The sequence below is a fragment of the Clavelina lepadiformis genome, chromosome 3 (assembly GCF_947623445.1).
Source record: "Clavelina lepadiformis chromosome 3, kaClaLepa1.1, whole genome shotgun sequence".
Classification (NCBI taxonomy): Eukaryota; Metazoa; Chordata; class Ascidiacea; order Aplousobranchia; family Clavelinidae; genus Clavelina; species Clavelina lepadiformis.
Window position 1 is genome coordinate 648923 of NC_135242.1, and position 25613 is coordinate 674535.

The window sequence follows — 25613 nt, forward strand, 5'->3', positions numbered from 1 at the left end:
CTTGACTGCCTACGATATGCATATTATTTGCGATTGTTTTGTGACGTAGCGATTTAGGGCGGCGATATCTTCGCTTGTGACTTACGAAATAAGTTGTTAGGGCCGCACCCGGAAGTATTACTCTCAAACACAGATTATGCCGTACCATCACGTGACTAATTGGATCGGGTTCGTTGAACTTGTGAGGTATGACGTCACCCCGACCGCTTCAGGTTCGGAATTGTTTTGTCACTGTGACAAGTTGAGAGCATGAAACTTTATAGCCTAAGTTTCCACCAGATTGCAAATACTTGTTTTGTGATTTGTCAATTGTTTATGAAAGATGTTTGGCATTGTGACGAAACAATGTAACAACAGCGTAAGATCCCAGCGTGTATTTATATGAACTGGGGATTTTTTATGAATTTGCTGCCACAGTTTGAAGCCATTGGTCATCGTACCAGCGCGTCAATTGACATTTTCTAGAAAATCTTTCTAGAATGCTGCCAGCTTAAAGTAAACTCTCTCTCAAGGCTGTTTGCACTCCCGCCCCATATTATAACGATGCATGACGTCACTTGTTAGGTTTGACGAAATGTTTGCCGTCACGCTTCATCGATCGTCGGTTGTGAGTTCATAATTCTGTTTATGACAACAGGTCATGTGCAGACTGTCGAAGCTGGACCCTGGTCGTTGTACATTGCCGACATCGTTAAAATAGAAAGTGAGGCCTGCTGTAGGTTTATTTTGGGAAAACTGAAGCTTTTAAGCCGCCGGTGACGTCTTTGAAATATGAGGCGCAAGTCCTTATTGTTTGATCATTTGCCAAATATCGCTGTGTGGTGCTTAGCAGTGTACAAGGCGGTTTATGAGCGCTGGAATGCCAAAAGCATATGACAAGGTTTGACTGGTTCGTGGGATTGGGGCAAATATGATATCTACGTGTTTGGCTGAATGATGTATTTTGTTTTATTTATTTTTCGAAGCGATTAGATCATGTGACTTTGCTAATCAGGTGTCCACCGGAAACAAATTTTTTGCGACTTAAATAGTTGTCGTTCAAACAGCCAGTGCGTATTGAAGTTATGACCTCATAAGGCCCATCGTGTCGTGGGTGTTTATCCAATGACATACAGATTGGAAGTCCAATAAATTCCGCTTTGCCCACAACCTATCCGCGCATGTGTATGCATATGAAGCAATTTTACAACCCATGTCCATTTTTGATCAAGGGGTATTTAACAGTTAGCTTGATAGGCTCACGTCATTACTGTTTGTGTGAAGGCTTACCAGAGAGAGATATAGAGACATATGGACAGAGAGACCTAAGATATAGGAAATATAGAGACAGAGTGGAATACTGTACATTCTATAGCGCTCCACTGAACAATGCCACTTTGAAACAAAGGTAAAGAGCATACGTAAATTTCTGAGAGTTTTAACCAATCAGCTCTTATGGTCTGAGGTTATGTGAGGTATAGCTTGTCTTGTATCTACTTTGTTGTATGATCTACCTGTCATCTATGATCTACCTTGTTTAACAGAAGGTATTTTTTGCAGTTTAGCTGTTTTATAAAAATGACTAATCACACTGTGACTTTTTAACTCTTTAACATTCGGTGCTGATCATGGACGAGCAGAGGGAAGTTTTTCTCACTCAGTGGAAAGAAAAATTTCCTGGGGTACCCACTCCGAACACAACATTTAGTGGAACCGACGAAATCGAAGAAAGTTTAGGTTTGTGCAAAAATGCCATAAAAGGATTAGAAGACAGGTTAAGTCAAGAGAAGTTTCATCTCATATTTCTGCAGGTATTTTGCTACGAGCAATGCACTGTATCAACCTCTTGGCTTAAGTATAAAAATTTGTTTGTTTGTTTACTTAAACACGACATTAAACACTTTTTTGTGATGTGCTGCAGCTTAAACCTTGTATCATCTTACACATGAACAGCACTCAGCATAAAACATAAGAAGAATAATGATGTAACAATAATCACGATGATGAGGTAATAAAGTTGCAGGAATAACAAGTAATCACTTTCAGACTCACCTAGCTGCCAAGAAGAAGAGTTACTCACGGGAGAGGTGGGGCTACAACCGTGCAGGATCCTCATCCTTTGAATCGGACAAAGAACCTGCGACAGAGATTGATGAAAACGCAATTTTCCTCGCAGCAGGAAACGAGAATGATCATCTGGAACCTGATGGTGACGCGGTGCCTCCTTCGAATAAGCCCGTTGTTCTACTCCGAGAAAACAATGATGAAAGGGGTCAGAGTTCAAACAGAGTATCTAAAGTTCTGGAGAACGTTAAACTTTTCGAATCAAGAGCAGACAGTAAAGAAGGAGGAGGTGGCGAAAATGCAACAAACTCTGGATTAGTTCCTCGATCAAGTGTAAGGAAGAGAACCGCTTACCTGGAAGTAAGTCGATTGTCTTCTTTTTCATCATCCTTCCTCCACGAAGTGCAGTTTTGCCATTTGGGCTCTACTCACATAATGTCCCACCCCTGATGCTTTCACAGTGATGCTGTCTGTGTTTACTCTGACTATTTTGACAAATATTTTAGATGCAAGCAAATTATTATTTCGGTTAAACCTACAACTTGTGCATGATTAACTTATGGCCAGTATGGCCTATTGCAAAACATTGCTTCAGACCCACACAAAAATTATTTCCTGTCTTCGTTATGTGCTTTGCTTTCTTCCAGAGTGATTAGTTTATTAAATTAGATAGTAGGTTTAAATGTTATCGACGTTCCTGGTAAAAAGCGTGACTCACAAGAGCTGCATGCTACGTCTTATTTATAGTCAGTGTTCCTTTTATGAGTGTGTAGTTAACAGGAAGTGGCTTACTAAGAGATTTGTGTCGCAGTCGACAAAAATTAACCAGAACGTTTACACGGCATTAGCCAACGAGTGAGCCTCTTAATTAATGGCTGCTCCTCACTTTAAGGTCTGGGAATGCAAAACTGGCGCTGATAAAGACGAGAAAACTGCAGAAGTTATCGAGCAAACAGATGAAAATTTAGAAGCTGCAATTGCGATGGCAACCGGCCTAAAGTCACAACCGAGCCAAAGACGAGAAGATTATGTGGAAGTCTGGCGGTGTAACACCGGTGACCAGGTAGCCAGGATCAACTCGATTAATTCTTTGTGTTTGTTTTCTATTGGTGTACATATCATTAGGCTTACTTTTAAGTGCTGAGAGTGAGCATATTGTATGATTCTGATCTGGTAAACATCTGAGAATTATGTGTGTCAAATGTGAGCTAAAATTAATGAACAACATATACTTGGTATTGTATAGTTGGTGTAGTATCAAGTTTCTCTTTAATTTCATCGGACTTCACAACAAGATCGTAGAATTACAAAACATATAATTAAATTTAGGTGAGTGTTGGTGTGGTCTACGATGACCAAGATGAATTTGCACAACACCATCTCAAACCTCTTCAAGAGGAAGTTGACGGAAATGAGGTGAACTTTGACCTTTTGATGTTTTTATTTTGCTCCCAATCATTTGTTATATTGTCTGTGTCTGTGTCAGTATCTCAATCACATCGCTTTATGGCAAGTATAATAATATACAATACAATAGAAAAGTGAGCAACATGCATATGTTAGATGAATCATGTTGTGTTGTCTTTAGATGTCCATGACACACACGCTTCCGAAATAAAGTATCGTTTGCTTGTAGGAAAGAAAGATTATTTGCTTGTTAGAAAATGAATGTCCATGTCAAATATTTTCATACAGCTTAACCCTGCATACATTATCATATTAAATCTCATCACAGTGTTGTGAGCAGATGACTTTGAATATTCAAATGAATGTTATTGCAGGATTATGACATCACTGATATTGACATGAAGGACGGTTATGGGAAGCGACATTACACTATGGCAGGTTCCGATGTTAAACTTTTAAGAAACGAATCACGATCTGACCCTTCCAGGCTCACCTGGCCGGCTTCTGCTCGAGCGCAAGTAAGTCCCATAGACATCCCATAGACACTGTTACATACTGCACTCTCTACATTTAAACTAATGGCCTAAATGTTTTTAGTAATTTGTTGGTCGTAATATGCAATAATACACCATGTGCTATTCAAAGATTTTATTTCTGTTTTTCTGGCCTCTCTTTGGCACCTTGTCAATATAAACTTTCCCAACTGTTTGCCAATTTTCCAAGGCAATCTGCAAACTTTCCATCAACAAACAAAATTAGAAAAGCAGTATTTTATTTTTAGAAATTTTAATATTCCAGTGAATAATTTCTAAGAATCCATCTTCTGACGTCACAATGCATGCGTTGCAGTCAGAAAATGGATGACGCACAGTGGTTTTAATTTCCAGTAAATAACGGCTTTGTTATCTCAAGGTACTCATGCCGATAAAGCAAATTAAACCATTTTCCTCTTATCATTAATTATGTCTTCACACCACGCCTATAATATGCTTTGTTTTGAGAAGCTGTTATTATATTACTTGGTTAAGTCATAACAAGGCTTGAGTTGGATTGTTGTTGTCTGCATGCCATTATGAGGTAAAAATCAAGATATGAACTGCAAAGGTAGGAAAAGATTTAACAAAATAAAAATGGAACTCATATAAATTTATGAAGCAGAGTGGATTAAAGTTTGTATGAAGGACAGAATTAAACCGACAATATGTTTAACTGCAGGTTAAAGTGTCCTTTTTCTAGTTTAGCTAGCTGTCCATGAATAATGCATAGAGCACTTCAAAAATTGTGAAGTGTTTATTATCCAGTTCACGCCTTAAGCCTAGAACTGGCTTGTATGGAAAAGAATCAACGTAACTTAATATCGGAAATTTTGTACTTAAGTTGACTTTATACTTGACAAGTTAAATGTATTGAAGTGCACTGGGAAGGTTTCCTGCATCATCGTTTGCTTAACTATCATTGAATGGACCGGATGAGCTTAAAAAGTAGTCAGGGACAATTACTTATAAGCTAGAAATTAGTCCTTCATGTGATTATGACATGTTTTCTTGGTATGAATCACATTGTATTGTCATATCAAGCAGCTGATACAGTGATATGAGGGCATGGAAGCTTGTAAGACCTGCGATTGTGTTGTTCCTCTTATATCGTTCTCGACTCATCAGTTGGATTGCCTGATTGCGATGTAAGAAGGACTTTCCGCTTAAAATCGAAACGCATGATTTGTCTGTTGATTAATTTACTAGGAAATGTGCCATATATGGAACAGAACTCGATTTGTTTTCTTTCCTCGAAGTCGTGCTGAGAATTTCCGCTGCTACTGCTTCAAATGTCAGATTGGGACTTTATAGTAAAAACTTCTTTATTTCCGGGCTAAATATAAGCGCAAGAATAACTTTTTATTTAAGATAAGTGCAGGATTGTTTGTTACTCGTTCTCATACTGTCAAACTGACAAGTAGTGTTTGTATTTATTGACAGCATCAAGAACCAAGATAAAAGCAACTGTGTGTTTGTGTTTGTCCTCCTGCTAAATGGTTACCCTGTACTTTAGGTTGGAAGAAATAGTTGTAGTGATATGCAAGAACTAATGTGGAAGTGATACAGGATGTTCATCTTCATATTTGAACGTTGTTGGCTGCAGGCTCATGTTTAACTTCAGTTTCTGCGACGTAACGAATGTGTTGCCACATACTGTATTTAGTCTATTTTCTCACATAGTTGAGGTCTTAATGATGTGTTGTATCACATCCTTATAGACAAACTAGGTAAAGTTATTAAATTACACCGTAGTTGTGCGTCAAGCTACATTGCTTTTATAATTGTCAAGCGTTGCCTGAGGACTTTAATTCACACATACCCGCTAAGTTTGCGCAGAACCAACCCAATTTCCTGTGTAAACATTCAATTGTAAGTGTGGCCATTCAGGAAAGGTTGTGCCTAATCAGTCATGTATGAAGATAGACTATTCCAGTGGTTGCGTTATACAGGAATCTGGTCACTCAATCAGTTTGAGACAAGTGTAGTCATGTAGTGGAAGTGTGTAGGTGGGTGTATCTTTCAAAACATATAAGATTCAAAGCATTAGCTGCCTTTGTAGGCTATTTATACATGACACAGTGAGAGTAGGTAATCTTGCTTAAAATAACTGAAAGAAAAGCAATGAGTCAGAATTCTAAATCATATCTATTTTAAGTTTTTGTGTCTCTTATTTTTGCTCTCCCTTATATTGTTGCTTTGATGGTTTGTCTACATATAGCACAGTTTTATGTCACATTGTTTCATCAGGGGAAATTTTTGTTTGCAAAACTCGTGTCGTACTTGTGTGCCATGAACTATGGTTTATTGTTTAAAAATATTTATTATATACATAGGCTTTGTGTTGTTCACTTGTGACCCATTTTGTTGTGATTAGACTTTAATCTTCAATCATAAGATATAAGCTGAATATATGCCATTTATTACATCATAATGATTCCATTGTATCCCTCCCTGCCAGTGCCCATTATGATTGCAAACAGCATTGGTGTAGCTGCAGCAACTGCATCAGTTAGTAACTATGAAGTTTTCCGCTTCTAATTTTCTGTCGTAGTTTGTAGATGAGCTGGTTTGTGCTACGTTGTCATAACAATAACAAACTATATATTTGCATATTGTAGATGATATGATTGGGGTCTTGTTTTTATTTTAATAACAGATCGGTTTTATTAATAGAATTATTTAAGGTGGCCAATTGATTTCATCAAAAGCCTGAACCCACATTGTCTTCTCTATGATTAATTCAGTATTTTGTTTGTCTTCATTTCGTCACTAGCAGTTCTAAACATAAACATAAACATAAACAGTCCAACATAAACAATTCTGTCCCAGTGATTATGTTAAAGTGATCATGACCATTGTTAAAGTGGATCATGTTAATTTACATTGTTGACACCTAAATCAGTTAAAATGGATTCAACTTTTGCCCAGGATGGAGACGCGGATGAAAACTCTGACAATCTCGATGATAACGGGGATGCGTATTCGGGACTCGATCTCAGTGACCTTGACGACGATGACTCGCATCATTTCTCCGACTCTCCGCAGAGTGGAAGTAGTCGTCATGACAGTGTGGACTCTGCACCCGAGCCAACCGCCACGAGCAATGTAAGTGACGGAAAATATGCGGAAAAATTTCCAATTTTCAATGATGCCATGTCGTTTATAGTGAGACTGACTCACTGATGATGCCTGACTGTAGGCATCGGCGAAATATGTTTCTGTTTGAAATTGTGAAAACCGGCAATTGGCAAATTGTTTATTCATTTTTAAAATTTTTGTTTTCAGGGCAAAGCGAGCAACCACTTAGAAATATCGCCGCTGCACAAACTCCGTCGAGCTCGTACCACGAACGAGAGGATGAGTGTCGCATTTTCTGCGTTTCAGACCACCGAGTGGTCAGACGAGGACCACATTGATTCTTCCGGACCGGATAGATCTTCGTTGATCTCGGTCCAATCCACGGATGTCCAGTCATCCGATGAGGACGGTGAGTTCCAGAAATATGCTTGTTCCGACTCTTTGCTTGTTACAGGACTCATCTAGCTGCAGTCAAACTAGTTTGTTGCGGTTTTTGTAACTTCATGAGTTATAGGAATAGTTGCAAAAGTGTTAACAAGTTTTCCGATGTTTTTACAAACACAGGTCACATGACAAATGACACGTCGTTGTCGTCCTACCCGGCCACTGCCCCCATCAAGTCGGACAGCCCAACCCCGATATTTGTCTTTTCAAGGTGAACAAATTGTGTATTACTTTTTCAATGTGGTAGCGCGTTTTTTCTGACTTAGTATTTTCCATCCAGACCGAAAAGTGTTCACTCTGATGATAGTCTGATGACAGATGCCGGCAAACCGGTCATCTCAATGGTGGAAGGACAAGTCCCTGAATACGGCTCACCAAAGGTCACAAGCTCCCAGATAAACCTTTCAACCTTACTGTCTGTTTACAAGCATTTAAGCTTTGACCAAAGCCATAGCAGCACTACAGTATATTTGTATACTTGGTAATAGAAGTAGTTAGTGGTTTAGTGCTGCGTAATGGAGCCAAAAGGGTTGTAATTTGCAACAGTTGAACTTAAAACGGCCGCAACCCGTTCAGTCCAACACAATACAACCTGGTTAATAGCTCAGTGGTGTTACAGAGCGACGCGGTGTCAGACATGGTCGACTACCAGAAAGTTCGAAGCATCGCAGAGGCAGAAAAGTTGCGGATGAGGAGATGGGTCCTGTCATCTCTGCTTGAAACTGAACAAGCCTACCTTCAATACCTTAACACTTTATTGCTGGTGACTATGCTTTGCTTTTTTGTCCAATTTTTGTGTCACCTAAATATTCCCCAATAATAATGCTTACATAAATTACCACTACATTGAGTCAATGTATTGTCGCACTTATCAACATTCCTGTCAACCTCTCCTCATTAGTACATGAAGCCGCTGAAAGCAACGATCGGGACTTCCCAGCCTGTCATGTCTGCGCAGGACTTTGACACTTTGTTCTACCGCGTTCCCGAGCTCCACAACCTGCACGGGAGCTTCTATGACAAGCTGAAACCAAAACTTGATGACTGGAGCGCAGACACCAGCGTTGGAGACCTTTTTAGAAGACTGGTATCTATTTGATTGTCAAGTCATGTCTATTATTATGTCATAAGGATGTTAGTGTATCATAATTATCGCTTATTTGTTGGCATTTCTTGATTAAGAAAAGCACCTGTGTTTTTCATTACTAATGTTGAAATTACTTCAATTTCCTCACAAGCATTTTCTTGTCTTAGTTGAGCAAATTGAGCTTGTATGCTGACTATTTGAACAACTACAAGCGAGCTCAACACACTGTCGAGAAATGTGCCAAAGAGAATGCTCAGTTTGCCCAAATTATTGAGGTTGGTTTTCAAATTTTTGCTTCATTATAAGTTATGTGAGCCTCAGCGTCATCGTCAGCTTATTAACGAAACAGCGGAAACATTTTCTACTTTCTTCTGCAGAGCTTGAAAGTCCAGTCGAGAGGAAGCAAGGACGCAGAGTCTATAAGTCTCATCGGTTGGTGTTTCCTTAGATAGCTTCATAGTTGTAACGATGTCATAGAAACACATTTTAAGCTTCACTACGTTATACAGAGGTGCTTTACAAACCGGTGGAGCGTGTCATGCGAACAACCCTGGTACTACAAGATATACTCAAGCACACTCCACATAGACATCCGGATTATCAGATCTTAAGACAGGTTGGTGATTCATGCATCTTTATTCATTGTTGTGGTGACTAAGACCCATGCGCTAAAATGGCAACACCCATGTTTGTCATGTCAGTTTCCAACCCCACCATGTCATGCAGATGTACCTTGTTATTATAATGTTCTGTTGAATTTGTTGCCACTTCATGCCTTAATGTATGTAAGCATTGTTGCCAATGTTACAAAAACAACCATAACTCTTTGTGATCATGGTGATGACATAGAAATCACACGTTGAATGAGCCGACATTCTCAGAACAATAAGTTTTAACCCTGGTGTGGGTTTATCCGCTTCTCTGGTTCTCTGTACCCAACTTGTTAGGCAAGATAAGATGAATCTTCATCAATTCCATCCTGCAGGTCTTGAAGCAATCCCAGCAGTTCCTGGGGAGGATCAACTCCACATCTTCGTCTTCCTTTAAGCCGCGCCGTGTCCCATCATCTGCAGCAGCAGCCGCGCGATCCGCTGATCGTGAGCTCATAAAGGAAGGATTCTTGGTCGAGGTGAGTTGCTCTGATTCAACAATCACTACATTATGACCCTTGCTGATGTCATAAAGCAGAAAGATATCAAGGCATGTGACTACACCAGGGATAACTTGATTGGTTGAACACAATTCGAGTGAACTAAGTATTCAACGAAGCTGGATATTTTGAGATTTCTATATTAATATTTTAATATTAGATGTCACTCACGTGCTCAACACCACGTGACTTGTGGCGTCCTGAATCGATTTCAGTGCGATTAAGTCCCATAACAAGCACCTTCTATATATAGTCGTGGGGTGGTGAGTAAGCGCCAGGTTAAACATTGGGGTTTGGCTTAGAATCACACTTCACGCTTGAGCGCACGAGGACACACAGAAGTGCTTTTCTCCCAACCCCTGTCTTATCATTAAAGTTCTATTTTCGCAGGTTGCCAGCGATGGAAGTAGGAAGTTGCGACATTGCTTTCTCTTCAGCGACCTCCTGCTATGCGCCAAGCAAAAGAACGCGGCTGGGTTTGTTTATTCAGTCATTGCTTTAGTTGTTGGCTCGGGTTTGGCTTAAACTTGTTGACTTCAGAACTCTCAGCTTCAGTGTGTGTTTGTCTATAGCCTAGTTCGTTATTTGTTTGGATTCAAATAAAACACCTTCAGCTTGTTAATTTGTGACCTCAATTTTACTCTAATGATTACAATTCGTCTCCCTACAGCTCGGATGCGAAGCTCAATAATTTTTTTGTTGTCTCATAAACATCTGCATTATGACTTAAGAAAATCTCTTAGTGACATCACAACTTGCTTTTTTTCCAGAATGTTCCATTCGAAGGATAGCTACGAGTGCAAATGGTACATCCCCCTCGCCGACCTGTCTTTCCAGCCCAGGGAGGATTCTGAAGGTTTGTGACGTGTTGTTAAGAGTTTTATTGTGGCTCAACTTGTTACAACACGGTTTATAAAAATATTCTTTATTTTTAAATTATTTACCAGAATTTCATCGTGAACGTCAATTGATAAAATGTGAATTCAGGAGCAAAGTGCTTGTGGTTACGATTCATGTCGAAAACTAATATAAGACCCAACACAGTAGAAAACTAACAATATCGTCAAATAAATCTTCATTCTACAAGTGTTTATATTTCTTCTCATCATTCCACGTTCTTTTTCTTTTCAGCTGTTCCTGACGTGCCCCCGACCAGCGAGGACGAGCTCCGTACGTTGAGCAACAAGGCGCAGCAGCTCAAGCGCGACATCTCACGGGAGCACAAGCGACACACGAAGGAGCAAGGAAAAGCATCAGAAAGCTCCCCTGCGAAGAGCAGGAGGGAGGAGAGATTGAGGAAGAAGTTGGCGGAGATTGAAGCGAGGATCGTTCTCGCCGCCCCCGACCTCGCGCTCAGGATTTACCACATGCAGGGCAAGGTTTGTTCTCTCTTATCACGTCATTGTGACGTCATAATGTTTGTCCAGTTATAATCAAGTGGTAATATTTTTCTCTCGCTCTTTGCACGGTAGGAAGAACGTCGTAAGGTAGGAAAGGTGTTTGCCTACTCGGTGAATGCATGTTGCAGTAGACATCATATAACGTTCATCCATTTGATGCAAAAGTCGACAAGTGTTTATGTTGTTTCTGTGGATGCAGCATCACGTCGCATCATCATAGTTTGATGACGCGTTGAACTAACACGTTGTCGTTGCTTGTTGGTGGCTTCAATGCCCTCTATAACATATGTAATATGTCAATGCTTGCTGACTGATGTAACGACTGGTTAGCGATGGAACTAAATTACTTGGCACGAAATATGTGTTTGTGCAAGCATCAATATCATTTGACTGCTCGCTTAGAATAAAACATTCTAAACTCATTTAATATTGAGACAAATGATGTTCCAGTGCTACATGTTCCTCATGTCGTCCGACTACGAAAGAATCGAATGGACAGAGGCGATTATGAAGCAACAAGAGTCCTGTTTCAAGTCATTCTCCCTCACCTCGTTTGAAGTCAACCTTCTGCTTGCAACATGCGTCAGGCAACGCAAGGTACCCGCTGCATGTACCTAGTCGCACACATACAAAACCTCATAACAACTTGTTCCTTTGTGTAACATCTATACTTGGACCGGGCTTGAGTATATTTGTAGGTACTGATGGCCAGACTCTTTGACTGATGACTATATAATTATAATTAACTGATGCTCTTACAGCAGATCAGACATTTTTTTATCCCACAAATAACATGATCTGCTTCTTAATTGACATATTTGTATGAAGATGAACACAGCTGGGTCGATGTTCATGAAGGAGGAGGAAGATTTATTGTCTGGATACCTCAACGTCACAATACACTCAGGGCAAGGCTTTCTACGAGCATGCAGTAAGTTGAAGCTCGTTGCCTAATCGCGACATAGTTGACGTCATCGTTGATTTGCGCAGTTCACTTCCTTGTTTTAACGTCATTGCATCTGCTGCGTTCGTTTCAACTTTGACCTTCCTCGTGTCAGACCCCTACTGCACGCTCGAGGTCGACTCGTACGGTCAGTTCCAGACCAAAGCGAAAACACGTCCCTGCCACGACACAAAGGACCCGGTCTGGGACGAAGAATTCGAGATTGACGTCGATGGCGCCATGACCTTGAGAATCCTCTGCTACGACCGCGCGCGAGAGGCGTCAGCCGGTGCCTCCTATGACGACGATGTGCTTATCGCTAAAGGAAAAGTTGGAGTGAGTTGTTGCCGTGGAAAGTTAAGACGAGTGATTGAAGCAGATAGATTGCAACTATAAGTAGCTGTTTAAGTTTATTTCATACACTCGGTGGCGCTTCAGTGTTCTTCCGTTAGTTTGTTAGGTTTTAACTTTGACGACCGCTTAGAAATTTTTAGAGATTGTGACTTTTAAAGACCAACTGCTAATTTTCTACTGTAACTACAGAAGCTTTAAGCTTTAAGGGACCGTTTCGGTCGCGCAGAAAAATCTTCCAAAATCCACAGTTTCCATAAAACATGAAACCAATCCACGTAATAGCTCGGGTTAATTTCAAGACAGAGACATGATATAGTTATAGTAGAACTCATCAAATGCAATCAAGCATGGATTTGACACTTCATTCTCCCTATGCTTAGTTGATCCAAGAATCGCTCCGGGATAAAGGGGAGTGGAAGGAGGAGAGCGTCCTCATGAACGAACTTGCCATCCGTGTTTCGGTCAAGTTCACGCCGAGAGAGCACAGTCTTCAAAGGTTGCCCTCCAAGAAGCAAAATGGTGCCTTTGGAGTCAAGATTGAAACCGTGGCCAAGTATGTCTCCTATGCTGCCTAGTTCCACCAATATAAGGCTATAACTGAAAAATGTGTTTGATAAACGTGGGGTCGCCAAACTCTTGCAACTTCCATGCAAGCCATGGAGGAGGTGTTCCTCATTCTACTCCACTCGTCATCGTTAAAATCTTCTTTTTTGAAGGCGAGATAGCTCCGGGATCCCGAGCATAGTCCGGAAGTGCGTTGCGGAGGTTGAGAGGCGAGGGATGAACGAGGTTGGAATTTATCGCGTGTCCGGAGTAGCATCCGAGATCCAAGCTCTGAAAGCATCTTTCGACACGAGTAAGTATTGTATTGTTATAATATTATGAAGTCATAATTCAGGTCCTGTTTGTTTATTATGACGTCACTTTCCCGCAGACCGCAAGGACGTTGCAGTTCTACTCAACGAGGTTGACGTCAACGCTGTGGCCGGAGTTTTAAAACTTTACTTCCGCGAATTGCCGGAACCTTTGTTCACAGACGCCAGATACGGGTGATTATGGTTTATTAACTTTTATGCCAATCATATCGGGTCCACATTATTACGTCATAATGCGTTACGTTTATGTCGTTTCTTTTTTCACTATTTTCAGGGATTTTGTTGAAGCTTCTTCCCTAACAGACCCCGACACGAAGCAGCGCACAATCTCACGTCTCCTAGCGGACCTACCAGCACCCAATTACAAAACCCTGCACTTTCTACGCAAGCACCTCATCAAGTGCGTCATAATTCATATTTAATGATGTCATAAAGTGAATAATGATGTCACAACAGAGTCTTTATAACCCAGGGTGGCGAACAACGAGTCGATGAACAAAATGAGTCCTCACAACCTGGCCACTGTATTCGGACCGACCCTGCTGCGTCCTGCTGAGGACAAATCGTTGAGCGGGAAAACCTCGACCACACAGAGCGCGCTCGCTCTTAACGCGCTCAGACTCGACGTTCATTATCAGGTGACTCTTTTATTTCAAACTGAGTCACTTTAAATCCGCGCAATATGTTATCGTTGTCCTTTTGCCCCACCCACTTGTCGTTACAAATGATCGCCTATGACGTAATAAGGTAGTCATTGTTGAACGTGCTCCACAGATGGATGTGCTCCTCTACTGCCTGGAGCTGGATGAGATGTTGGACTACGACAGCATGAAGAGCAACAACAGTAGTCCGGAGAAAAGTCTCTCTAGGAGCTTCGAGAATCTTTCCACGAAGACGAGCGATGCTGGGGCGGAAAAAGCCCCAACTTTTTCGAGATCGGTGACTGATGGCAATTTAGGGGGCGGGGGGAAGCCCGTGATCATCCCTAAAAATGACGTTTCTTCAAACACTCTGGTGCCCCCGCCGCCATCCAGCCAACCCCGGTATCACCCCTATGAGGAGATTTTCATCCCCCCGCGCACCCAGCAACCCCCCAAACCCCCGGTAAGTCGAAAACCGAGTGTCGAGACCCGACCAAAACCCAAACCCGCCCCACGACGAAGCCAGGCCCCGAAGCAGACGATTGTGACCGATCTGTGATGATTATGACGTAACGTGACGTGCTAAACCGCCTCCTATTTATATACTTTCTGATTTCGCTTCTGTATTGAGTGTATTCATTCGATTGAATTCCACCTTTCTATTGTCTTTATTTCGTCATAATTGTTCTTAGTATTCATCGTTGCAGTTTATGTTTGTGACGTCATGGTTCGTGGTCGTTTGGAGATCACGATCATATGTGATATTGCGGTACCATCACGTGGTACCGTTCGTTCCCATGATAACTTTTCACGGCTTTCAAATCGCCGTGAGCGGCAGTATCTTTGTATTTGAAAAGAAATTTGTCATTTCATGCGCATGCAATAAGCGTGATGCTTCTGTGAACCTGCCATTGTATCTGCCCCTTTATTTCAAGGTCAACTTATTCTTTCATGATTCACAGCTTTGCCTAGTTTGGTTCCATTCCTCAAAATATTTCCAATTCGTTCAACTTTGTCGGACTTTTAATTCCGAAATTCCTTAAAGTTTTTATTCGGAATCTGATTTAGAAATATTTTCTCAACATTTTAAGTTGATCCAAGTTTGTTGATGACACTTTCACGACAAAAATGTCCAAAGAATTGATCTTTTCCCGCTGTAGTCGCTTTTATTCGCGTGCAATAGATGAAAGCTGCCATTGGTCGAGCCGCTGTACATAGACTGGTACGCTCCGTGTCGTCCACTTATATTTGCCACTGGTATTATTATGATGTAATAAATAATTTTCTCGAATTTATTTGCTCTCCATATATGGTCATAGCCATGTTTGTTTTTTCTGACGGAATTTGTTTCTGACAATTTACGATCGATGCCACGCCAACGTCATACATAAGTCATACATACGTCATTAGCACAGAACCGCGTGGGGTAAAAGTTTGAAATTTAAAACAACTCCACCTTTCCCGAATTTATTTTTCCCGGTTGTTTCCACCATGACGTAATATGCTAGTCATATACCTTCAAATGATGACGTCGTTTATGTTGACAGAAATTAATTGCTATGCAACGATCCCCGAGATTTCACGCGCATCAGTTACAGCGGTGATTGTGAAATTAAAACTGTATATTATATGAGCATCGGTGAAATTTTGGTTATTAACGTAGTTACAAAACAAAAACGAAACAAGGATATAACAAATTCGCAGCAACTGGAAACGTATATTGCACTGCCTAACACTGTTTATTATCACCTAGTTGTGATGTCACTTTCATACACTCCAATAATAAAACATTAACAAATAGTGACGTCATAATCATAACCTTAAAGCGGATATGACCTTCTCACTCAAAGTTGGCATTGTGGTGTCACGTGATAACGTGATTATCAATGTTGAAAGTTTAATTTTCCAGCTGTTCTCAATGCAAGGGTCAAGTTTAAATTCAAAAATCTGCTCAAACCTACCCACGCTTTGTGTGCCTTGGTGCAATTGCCTGTACAGGACACCACAGACACCCACTTTTGCCACGTCAGGTGCTTTCATAATGGCTTTGCGACCGCTAGGAGTGTCGTTTGTGTTGAAACAAAATTCATCTTGCTTGGTTATGTTTTCCAGAGCTTGGCGAGTCTCCTCAGGCCCTGAGCAGGTGGTCGTTGAGCTTTCTTCGTTTTCGTTGTTGCGGAAGACACAGGAAAATTTGCACCCCGGCAGGAAGATGTCGCTCTTCCATTCTCTCGAAGAAACTTCACTGTTAAGTGAGTTGAGCATCGGATAGAACCAACTAACGAATTCCGCTGAAATGTCTCGGCTCCCATCTGGCATTACGTCACTAACTAAAAACGCCGAATCTCTATCAGCTTCCCTCCCTTCTGTTGAAGTAGATGCCTGTACGTAACAAAGCCAGTAAGCATAGAGATCCTATATTATTCAAAGAAACATGGCGAACCACCAAAAACCACAAACACATTGCTCATCGCAACAAAGCACGCCGATGCATTTACTATACTAGAGAGACTAGAGAGTACATAAACGTAAACCGAGAAAGGAAACGATTGAACATGCTGAATTTTGTGATAAACGTTGGTTTAGTTTTGTCGTTAGTTTCAGGACATGAACGAAATCATCGCAAACGTAAAATTATATCTTTGTATAAGAAGATTGAAATGATAAAGATTGTTTCTTGATGCGATCAATCTGTTGGCGCAAGAGAAATGTTGCCGGATTCATTTAAGGATAAATTCTGGGAAAATGCTCAAATAAGATAAGGATATGGACAAAGATAAGATTATTACAAAACTAGCATTGATACGAATCAGAAATAAACGAAGGAAATCATAGCAGGCAGCTTACGTCATGATCATTTCCCGTTTCTTGCCGGCGTCTTATATAATCACTAAAACGCCGAATCAACTTCGCTTTCGTTTCTTGAAATGTAAAACTTCGATATCCCTAAAATTACAGGCATCGGAAGTTAACCCAACAAAAATAATTTCCCGAGGTAACAAAAAATTAGAAAATAATATAACAAAGACAAAGGTTAGATTTTGCCGAAGCACACATTTTGTTTTCTGGCTTGCTACCCTTTGGTATAAAAATTTGACAATGACATTTTTGTGGATTCTTTTCCTCTCCAACAAAGTCTTCACATTTTCTGCGTAATCCAAAATAATTGAAATAGATTCTGTAAAATATAAAGCGCAGGGTTCTCAAACTCATATTGCTCTGAAGGTCAAATGAAGACTTCTAATTTAACCGGAGAGTCGCAATACAACCATATACATATGCATATTTACAGCCACTAACATATGCAAAACACACACAAATTACACAATACACATTAAGAATAACATTATATATTCTAATTAAAGGTAACACAATAAGATCGCTTTAAAAATGTTTTATTGCAATTTTTTATTGTAAGACTTCTTAATTTTATAAACAACTTTGCGGCGCTTAAAGAGTAAATTGTTTATTATTTGAAAATTCCAAAATAAGCAACAACGCCGGTCGGGTGTTTGAGACCCTTGACGTCATAAAGCAAGTTACGTGTTTTACAACCTAAACTCAATGTAAAAATCAGCTCCTGGTATGATGGACCACCAATTGCGTAAAAGCAACATTATATTTAAAAAAACGGGCTACTCAGACCGTACCCTCTCTTGTTCCTGCAACGATGCTGTTGTTAGTTGTGGTCTCTACTAACAGATTTAAAACCGAGTCGTCAAGTTGGTTTAAAAGTCGCTCGCACACCAGCCTTGCAACGCCTTCAATCATGATTCACTTTCGTTATTACCTATTGTTGCGCCTTGACACCGGAAAATCAGATTATGAAGATTTAAATTTGTCTCTACATAACAATTTAAGCCAACACATGATTGGCTTGGGAAGGTCACCAACACACGAATTAATAAAAAACTCATTTAGATATCACAGTGACAAGAGTTTTGCTTTTTGATTCATAAGAACCAGATCGTAAACAAATCCTGTGATGAATTTTCCTTCACTTTCTGCCACTGCAACAATGTCTTTACATCTTTTGAGCTGTTCAAAACAATTCAAATGGCTTCTGATACCCAAAAAACAAAAATCCTTCCTTACAGGCTCTGAGACTCTCACTGTGAGAGTTGGGGCCACTATCAAGCTTATATAGTCTCTGATGGTGAGTGTTGTCGCGATAGCCTGAATACCTTTGTTACGACTCCTCTCTTTTGATTATTTCGTCGTTTGATGTCATCATTAGTTTGCCAGCTTGAGCAAATATACCCAGCCTGGGAATTGTGTTTACAGAGAGCTGATTCCTAAGTGGGATGCTGGTAGGTTATTTATTTACAAGTCATCGTAAATATGATAATAGGTGCAGCGAGGTTAGGTCACCTGTCATTTACTTGTATTGTTTTATCGCTTCTATGATGTGATAATTGTTTGTGCACGTCACACTCAGTACGTTTAAATGCTGATTGTTTCATTGTGTTTAATTCTAATTATTTGTCCGTTTAAATTATCTCATGTTTCTCACCTTTCGTTTTCTTATCTTCAACTTCATCCTTGTTGTGTAACTTGCGTGCTGTAGAAACCTTAATTGAAAGATTTGAGATGTTCAGTTGGGTTTGGTCGCATGAGAAGAAATAAAATTACTCTTTATATCCCGTTACTTTGATCATACCCGGTCTCGCTGCTACAACGATGCTGTTGTTAGTTGAGATACCGTAAAACCTCTATTTGAGCGCCACCTCTAATAGAACACCACTTTTAGCGGCGGAATTGTATTAGCAGGTCTCTTGATTTTAACCAGTGAATTTGTGATTACTTACCAGTAATCACCCTGTATTGGTATATTTTCTAATTACCTGTATATACCGGTAAATGTGTTTGGTGTTTTTTCTTTTCATTAATAAACTTTATTTCAAAATTCTGACCAGCTAGTCGAAAAATAGAGCGCCAACCTCTAATTGAAAGTCACCTCTAATAGAACGCCACTTTTAAACAAGAGTTGAAAAATAGAGCGCCATGGCGGTGAAATAGAGGTTTTACGGCATCTGCTAAGAGCCTTAAAACCGAGTCATCAAGTTGGTTTAAAAGTTGCTCGCACACCAGCCTTGCAACGCCTTCAATCATATCTCACTTTCGTTATTACCTATTGTTGCGCCTTGACACCGGAAAATCAGATTATGAAGATTTAAATTTGTTTCTTTCTTCTTTTCTTTTTCTTTTTACTTGCAGCAACAGAATCCTATCTACACTATGTGTCCCGACCCTGCACACAGTCATAGCAAAACGTGGCGTACAGTTGCACTGATTGCTGTAGAAACTTGAAATTTGGTGACTCTTTCTAAAAAATGTTTAGCTATCTGTCTATGTTTGTTTTATAAAGTTTGATTTTGTAATTTTTGAGATATTGTCATAATTTTCATAATTTTGCTCTCTATCCGCATTGAAGCGTATCGTTTTCGTTTACTCAATTACGCACCACTAACTCGACTAACTATTCTCTTGCGTTCTCTTCTCGCGGTCAGCTGGTTTTCCGCACAGCGGGGGCGCGGCGTAAAAAGAAAAACTTCTAGAAATGTATTACTTGTAGAAACACTTAATTTACACTAAATGCACTTTCTTTAGTTTTACAATTATGATGTATACAGGAAACCAGATGTTTTTGCTACTAACCTGTAAAAATCCGATCAGTTTACGACGTATAGTTTTCGAGTAATTAACGATTGAAAATTTGTGTGCAGTGTCGGCCACACCTAGTTAAAGTAGTAATGTCGCGCACCCGGTTTAGATAAGGTTAAATAAGTTATTGAAGATTAATTAAATATATTGAATAAGATACAGTGAGACCTCGTTAATCCGAACCCCGAACAACCGGATTCCCCGTTATCCGACACAAAACTGCCGGGAACGGATTTCTTCCTATGCATTTTACCCCTTTACTCCAGAAACCCCGCTGTCCGACTCCGACACAAAAGTTTTGGAACAATTTTGCAAATCAATAGCAATAAAATCCGATAAACCGGTCTATTAAGAGTGAAGCGAAAATGATTCACGATTGTCCTAGATACAGTAGTTTGTTGACGAAAACATTAGTCGATTATTTACGCATAATAATGTTGCAGTTTCATTCTTTAAACTCCTACGCATACTTTGAATTGGAGTAAGGTGCATACTGCTTTTTGAACACGGTGCTACATTTGCAAGATTGATTGATTTTTCACTTTCCAATAATCCAGATACCCCGCTAAACCTACATTTTATGACGAAACAAAGTGGTCCGGATTAACGAGGTCTGACTGTATATTAAATCGTGGAGTGTATTAGTTACTATTTAACCAACAGCCTCTAGCTTGTGTATGTTTGCTCAAGGACGCCAGCGACGAGGTTGGAATGCAAAACAATCAAAAGTGAAGTATCGTGTCAGGATCGCCCTTCGCCGTTTTTGATTCTTTCTCCCTGCAATGTCGGTTAGAAAAGACTTTTGTCTCCGAACAGTTTCATTCCCTGGAATGTTTGGCAATAATGTATAATAACTTGATAGTGATTTATATCGTTGTTCAGCTGCCGCGAGTAGAAAGGGAAGGAAAAGAAGAATGAGACCGGTTTAAAGCTTCATAAGTTGTTTTTCCAGTGTCAAGGCGCAACAATAGGTAATAACTAGGGCGATTATTTTTTGACTTGTCAAAAAAAGTCAAAAATTTGTCGAATTTACAGCGTTAGGTCAAAAATGGTCAAACTTGTTTAAAAAGTCAAAATTTTTTACCAAGTTAAAATTGTTTACAAACTGCATTGTCGTGGTGTCATAGAGGTTGCACTAGTAGGTGAACTTGTCATTTTACATTGTACACCTTGCAGCTTATTTTATACTGTTATATATGGCCCATTGTCTACTTATTGTGAATCAGCTCTTGCTTCGGTTTTGCTTTAGATACTTCATGTATCTTTAGTTTAGACAAATGTATTGAACAGTTTTTGTTGTGTCTTATTTGCAGTTTTTTTGGCAGTGATTCGTAATTAGCTCATTTCCCTTTTCAGAATAGGCTAGGTCTGTGTTCAGATTTTTGCTCTTCTTTACTACAATAAATTTTAACTTTTTGTATAATAATGCCTAATTTAACTACTTGATTTCTTCATAGGCTTACGTCAAAATTTGTCAAAAAAAAGTTTTTTTATCTCAAAATTTGTCGAAATTTTCAATTTTTAGGTCGAAAACTTTCGTTTTTTAGGTCAAAAAATAACCGCCCTAATAATAATAACCAAAGTGAATCATGATTGAAGGCGTTGCAAGGCTGGTGTGCGAGCAACTTTTAAACCAACTTGATGACTCGGTTTTAAGGATCTTGGCAGATATCTCAACTAACAACAGCATCGTTGTGGCATCAAGACCGGGTATGATCAAAGTAGCGAGATATTAACTTAATGTTGCTTTTATTCAATTGATGTTCTTTTATACCAAGAAGTGTTTCCATTTTTGGTTTTAGTGTTAAAGTGAGTCTTGCTTTGTGCTCTACAGAGGCCATTTCAATTATTTTGGACTATTCAGAGGAGGTGAAGACTTTGCTGGAACGACAGAAAATGCAGAGGAATTATCTCACACAATTTTTTCACACGCAGGTTGCGCATCAGAAAACAAATCCGTTTGTTTGTTTCTTTAAAATCTCAACGTGCTTCGTTGTCGATGTATTTTGTTTTGTGTTAGCTCCAAAGTAGCTCCTTGTGTAAAATTGTTGTGTAGCATTGCGTTGTGACGTAACCAAGTCCGATTGCTACAATTTTAGGGCGTTCGAAATTTGTCTAAAGAAACGAAACCGAAGTTGATTGAGCGTTTCCTGGATTACATCAGACGCCAGCAGGGAACTGTAAGTCATTATGACGTAGGTTGTGTCTGTGTTTGCTGCAATTTTCCCTTGACCTGGTTTTGAAATCTTAATCTCATTCATTTTTATTCATAATCATGATTTTTTTTACATCTTTTTCAGCATTCATCGACAAGTGAACCCAGAAATGTCCCCCTTGCACTACCAAATGCACCGGCCCCCATGGTAGGAAATAATCCTAATCTCATATTTACGTGCTAGTTACAATTTGTTTAATCGTTCGTAATATTAAGTTGAAGTTCAATCGTCAAGTTAATATTTAACTTAGAGCTTCGGTGCTACTTCCATGACATTCGCACAACCTGTCGAAGGATTTGAAGACAGTCATAAGGTGAATATTTTTTAAATTTAAATATTTCAACTTCAAATGACAACGACTGTAAACTATAGACTTCGTTCGTTATACGTGTAGTTCATGTGTAAACAATTTTCTGTTTATCGGTGCAACGATATGTTCTGTTATGAATAACAGTGTCGTTCTGATTTTGAGTGATTAAAGCCATGTTTATCTAATTACTAAGATGTTTATGTTTCGTCACGGGCAGGCGTCTACGTCAAAAAAGAAACATTCTCGGTCGACAAGTGAAAACAGATTTGCATTCTTTGCAAACGTTGCTGACGTAACACCAGAGAAGGATGACGTCATGTCAGGGGAATTCGTTAGTTGGTTCTATCCGATGCTTAACTCACTTAACGGGGGAGATGCCTCGAGAGAATGGAAGAGCGACATCTTCCTGCCGGGATGCAAGTTTTCCTGTGTCTTCCGTAACAATGGAAAGGAAGACGGAAGTTCAACGACGACCATCTGCTCAGGACCTGCCGCCACTCGAAAAGCTTTCGAAGACATAATGAGGCAAAATAACTTGTGTTTCAACGCAAATAACACTCCTAACGGTCGCAAAGCTATTATGAAAGCACATGATGTGGCAAAAGTGGGTGTGTGCGGTTTGTTGCGCCAGAGCTCGCAACTAGGCACACTAAGTGTTGGTGCATTTGAGCAGATTTTTCAACTTAAATTCAGCCCTCACATGCACACCTGGAAAATCAAGTTATCAGAACTGACAATGACGTCATCGAGTAAAAACAGCATGCCTACCTTGAGTGAAAACGCCCTGCTCGCTCTGAGATCATAATCATTACGTCATCATTTGGAAGGTTTTTTTTATTGCGTCATCGTAATATCCCACTAGCGGTTACAACCTTCAGTTGGCAGTGTAGTCAATCAACAAAATTTTAGAGTCTTATTTCGTACAGAAGTGCACCACCAAGTCAAAGTGGTATCACTCGTTGATAAGTCTGCTTTTAAGCCTACAACCGTGTTGTACAGTATACTCTTATTATGAATGTTGTCGCGATAGCCTGAATACCTTTGTTACGACTCCTCTCTTTTAATTATTTCGTCGTTTGATGTCATCATTGGTTTGCCAGCTTGAGCAAATATACCCAGCCTGGGAATTGTGTTTACAGAGAGCTGACTCCTGAGTGGGATGCTGGTAGGTTGATTATTTACAAGTCATCGTAAATATGATAATAGGTGCCGCTTAGTTACGTCACTTGTCATTTCCTTCCATTGTTTTACGCTTGTATGCCGTGATAATTGTTTGTGCATGTTACAGTCAGTACGTTTAAATGCTGATTGTTTCATTGTGTTTAATTTTAATTATTTGTCTATTTAAATTATCTCACGTCTGGCACTTTTTTCACCTTTTCACGTTTCACGTCTATCATTTCATCCTTGTTGTGTGCTGTAGAAACCTTAGTTGAATGATTCCGAATGATTAGTGTTCGGTCGGGTTCGGTCGCATGAGATGAAATAAAATTACTCTTTCAATGTTCACCGCGCATGTGGGAAAAGTATAACCAAGATTTAATGCTAGGATCTCTGAACTGTATAGACAAAGGTGGTTCGCGATTTCTATGCGGATATTCTTACAGAAAAATTCAATCAAGTTCACGAGACTTATCAGAAAGTTCTATTTTTCAAAAATAACTGCTTTGTCTTGAAAAGACACCGCCGGTTCCGTTGCGAGAAGCAATCTCGCGCACTTAGTCAGTGACTTACAAATAAAGTTGTAATGAAATGGTGGTTTAACGTTCCTTAGCCTGTAAGGACGACCACTTCAATTACAATGTTTGTCTGTAGAATTGCTTAATGTCCTCGAAGTGAAATGAGTCTCAGGTCGTTGTTTCGCTTTTCTAAATCTTAGAATTAATTGTACACCTCGACAACTGTATATTCTGATTATATTGAAGCTTCATTGAACGAATAAATCAAGATAAAACATTGTGACAGCAACAGCACAAAGACATGTGGCGGCGTTGAACGTAAAAGCCAAAAAAGGACTGAATAAATCAAAATGCACGCACAGGGGAAGCAGTTGATTACGTCACGCAGTGTTATGCTTCACTGATTCCATAGATGAGAATTCTATGTAGTACACAATTTTATATTACATTAATTGATATATTTATCACAAAGTATTTATCATGCAAAAAAATTGTTGCTGCCAAATGTGTCAATAAATCCAATAACAAAAAAATCTTAATTCAACACCACACTACACTAGCAGTATGTTGCTCTTCCATATTATTTCTCTCTTTAGTTTATCCTATGCGTACGCACTTTCTCTTTCCCTGGTCGGCCGCTAGTTTGTGGAAAAGTTTTTTCCGATCATTGAATGCATATTGTTTAAGCGTACAATGTTTGATAGTAAGCATCTTTATCGCCTCTCCAAATCAATGAAAAAAATGGCAATAATTAAAAACAATTTAAAAAATAAAGTAACTTTTCTGTCTTAGGTGGAAGTTTTCAGCATTTTATTGACGACTTTTTCCGGACAACATGAGCCACCTTGTGTCAGGTTTCAATCAAACTTAGATGCAAATTAGTCGTTGTCTTTGGCATCAGGCGACCGGTAGTTTTGTTTTTGCCTGCCCAGGTCGCTTGTCACGCAGCTTTAACATCCGTTTGCAGCAATGCTGCTTCACAAAGCTTTGTATAAATGTTGTATTTCAGAACTGTGGATTTCTGCAGCTTATTTGATTATCTACTTTTTATGGCAAAATTGGCGATATTGTAGTAACCTCAGGGGTTTTATCTGTTATATTGATAATTTGGCCGTGTTTGCTACATCACAGATTTGACCTTAGTCCATAGTTTACAGTCTTAAGCATAGTGTGGCGTACATCTGTAGGCCTATATATAAGCAGAGGTGGACAGTCGGTACCGGTACTTGGCGAAAAATGTACGGATGGTTCCGGTATTCGGTACTATTTCAAACAAGTAGTTCGGCACCTCGTCGGTACTCGGTATAGGTACTTTTTGTGTAAAAGATTCTGCTGCAAATGCAATGTTTGCTGCGCTATTATGCCCCCTGTAAAGGTTACTCCAGGTCATAATATATGTAACGTTAATCGCTTGCAAATTTGCTTGACATTTCTAGATTAATAAACATCAACACATGCTAAAATTGGTATAAAGGATTAATTAACATGTATTATTGAAAACATAATTGTCAAAATTTTGAAATTATCACGTGAAAAATGTGGAGTACCGGGACCAACCGAAATTTCTTGACAAATATAATTCAGTACAGTAATTCGGTACTATAGTGCCGTAGTACTGCCCACCTATGCATGTAAGTCATTGAATTTAATTTGTACCTTAATTGAGGTTTGTTCGCAATACGCACGAGGTAAATCAACGTGTACGCCAAATTTTTTTTATCTTCATGATGAATTATAATAAACAAACAAAGAATTAAAGCTTGAGTGCACGCCATCGTACCAAAAT

At 39.5% G+C, this 25613-nt stretch overlaps 3 protein-coding genes across 7 annotated transcripts; 2 read left to right on the forward strand and 1 right to left on the reverse strand.

Moving 5' to 3' along the window:
* Positions 1-1517: 1517 nt before the first annotated feature.
* On the forward strand, positions 1518-15249 carry LOC143448740 (active breakpoint cluster region-related protein-like). 3 transcript variants are annotated; one of them, XM_076948592.1, is made up of 28 exons: positions 1518-1790; positions 2026-2403; positions 2936-3106; positions 3373-3459; positions 3825-3968; positions 6915-7091; positions 7272-7473; positions 7629-7719; positions 7789-7888; positions 8128-8271; positions 8410-8595; positions 8763-8870; positions 8973-9027; positions 9105-9211; positions 9581-9724; positions 10136-10221; positions 10516-10601; positions 10877-11124; positions 11218-11232; positions 11596-11742; positions 11974-12076; positions 12204-12424; positions 12823-12995; positions 13159-13298; positions 13377-13491; positions 13592-13717; positions 13790-13955; positions 14092-15249. In XM_076948592.1, the coding sequence occupies exons 1-28, from the start codon at positions 1608-1610 to the stop codon at positions 14515-14517; spliced, it is 4329 nt and encodes a 1442-aa protein (XP_076804707.1). In that variant the 5' UTR covers positions 1518-1607; the 3' UTR covers positions 14518-15249. The 3 variants fall into 3 exon arrangements, with proteins under 3 accessions (XP_076804707.1, XP_076804708.1, XP_076804709.1); XM_076948593.1 differs by lacking the exon at positions 11218-11232; XM_076948594.1 differs by lacking the exons at positions 1518-1790; positions 2026-2403; positions 2936-3106; positions 3373-3459; positions 3825-3968 and adding an exon at positions 6333-6494.
* A 132-nt stretch (positions 15250-15381) lies between these two features.
* LOC143448741 (uncharacterized protein C3orf38 homolog) lies at positions 15382-18049 on the reverse strand. 2 transcript variants are annotated; one of them, XM_076948597.1, is made up of 4 exons: positions 17609-18049; positions 17063-17136; positions 16806-16904; positions 15382-16340 (listed from the first exon to the last, which is right to left on the reverse strand). In XM_076948597.1, the coding sequence occupies exons 1-4, from the start codon at positions 17727-17729 to the stop codon at positions 15771-15773; spliced, it is 864 nt and encodes a 287-aa protein (XP_076804712.1). In that variant the 5' UTR covers positions 17730-18049; the 3' UTR covers positions 15382-15770. The 2 variants fall into 2 exon arrangements, with proteins under 2 accessions (XP_076804712.1, XP_076804710.1); XM_076948595.1 differs by having other exon boundaries at positions 17036-17136.
* Positions 18050-20513: 2464 nt separating this feature from the next.
* Positions 20514-23629, forward strand: LOC143449428 (uncharacterized protein C3orf38 homolog). Of its 2 annotated transcripts, XM_076949637.1 has the most exons (7): positions 20514-20593; positions 21170-21332; positions 21457-21557; positions 21722-21802; positions 21923-21985; positions 22089-22151; positions 22366-23629. In XM_076949637.1, the coding sequence occupies exons 2-7, from the start codon at positions 21212-21214 to the stop codon at positions 22951-22953; spliced, it is 1017 nt and encodes a 338-aa protein (XP_076805752.1). In that variant the 5' UTR covers positions 20514-20593; positions 21170-21211; the 3' UTR covers positions 22954-23629. The 2 variants fall into 2 exon arrangements, with proteins under 2 accessions (XP_076805752.1, XP_076805751.1); XM_076949636.1 differs by lacking the exon at positions 20514-20593 and having other exon boundaries at positions 21152-21332; positions 22366-23628.
* Positions 23630-25613: the final 1984 nt, after the last annotated feature.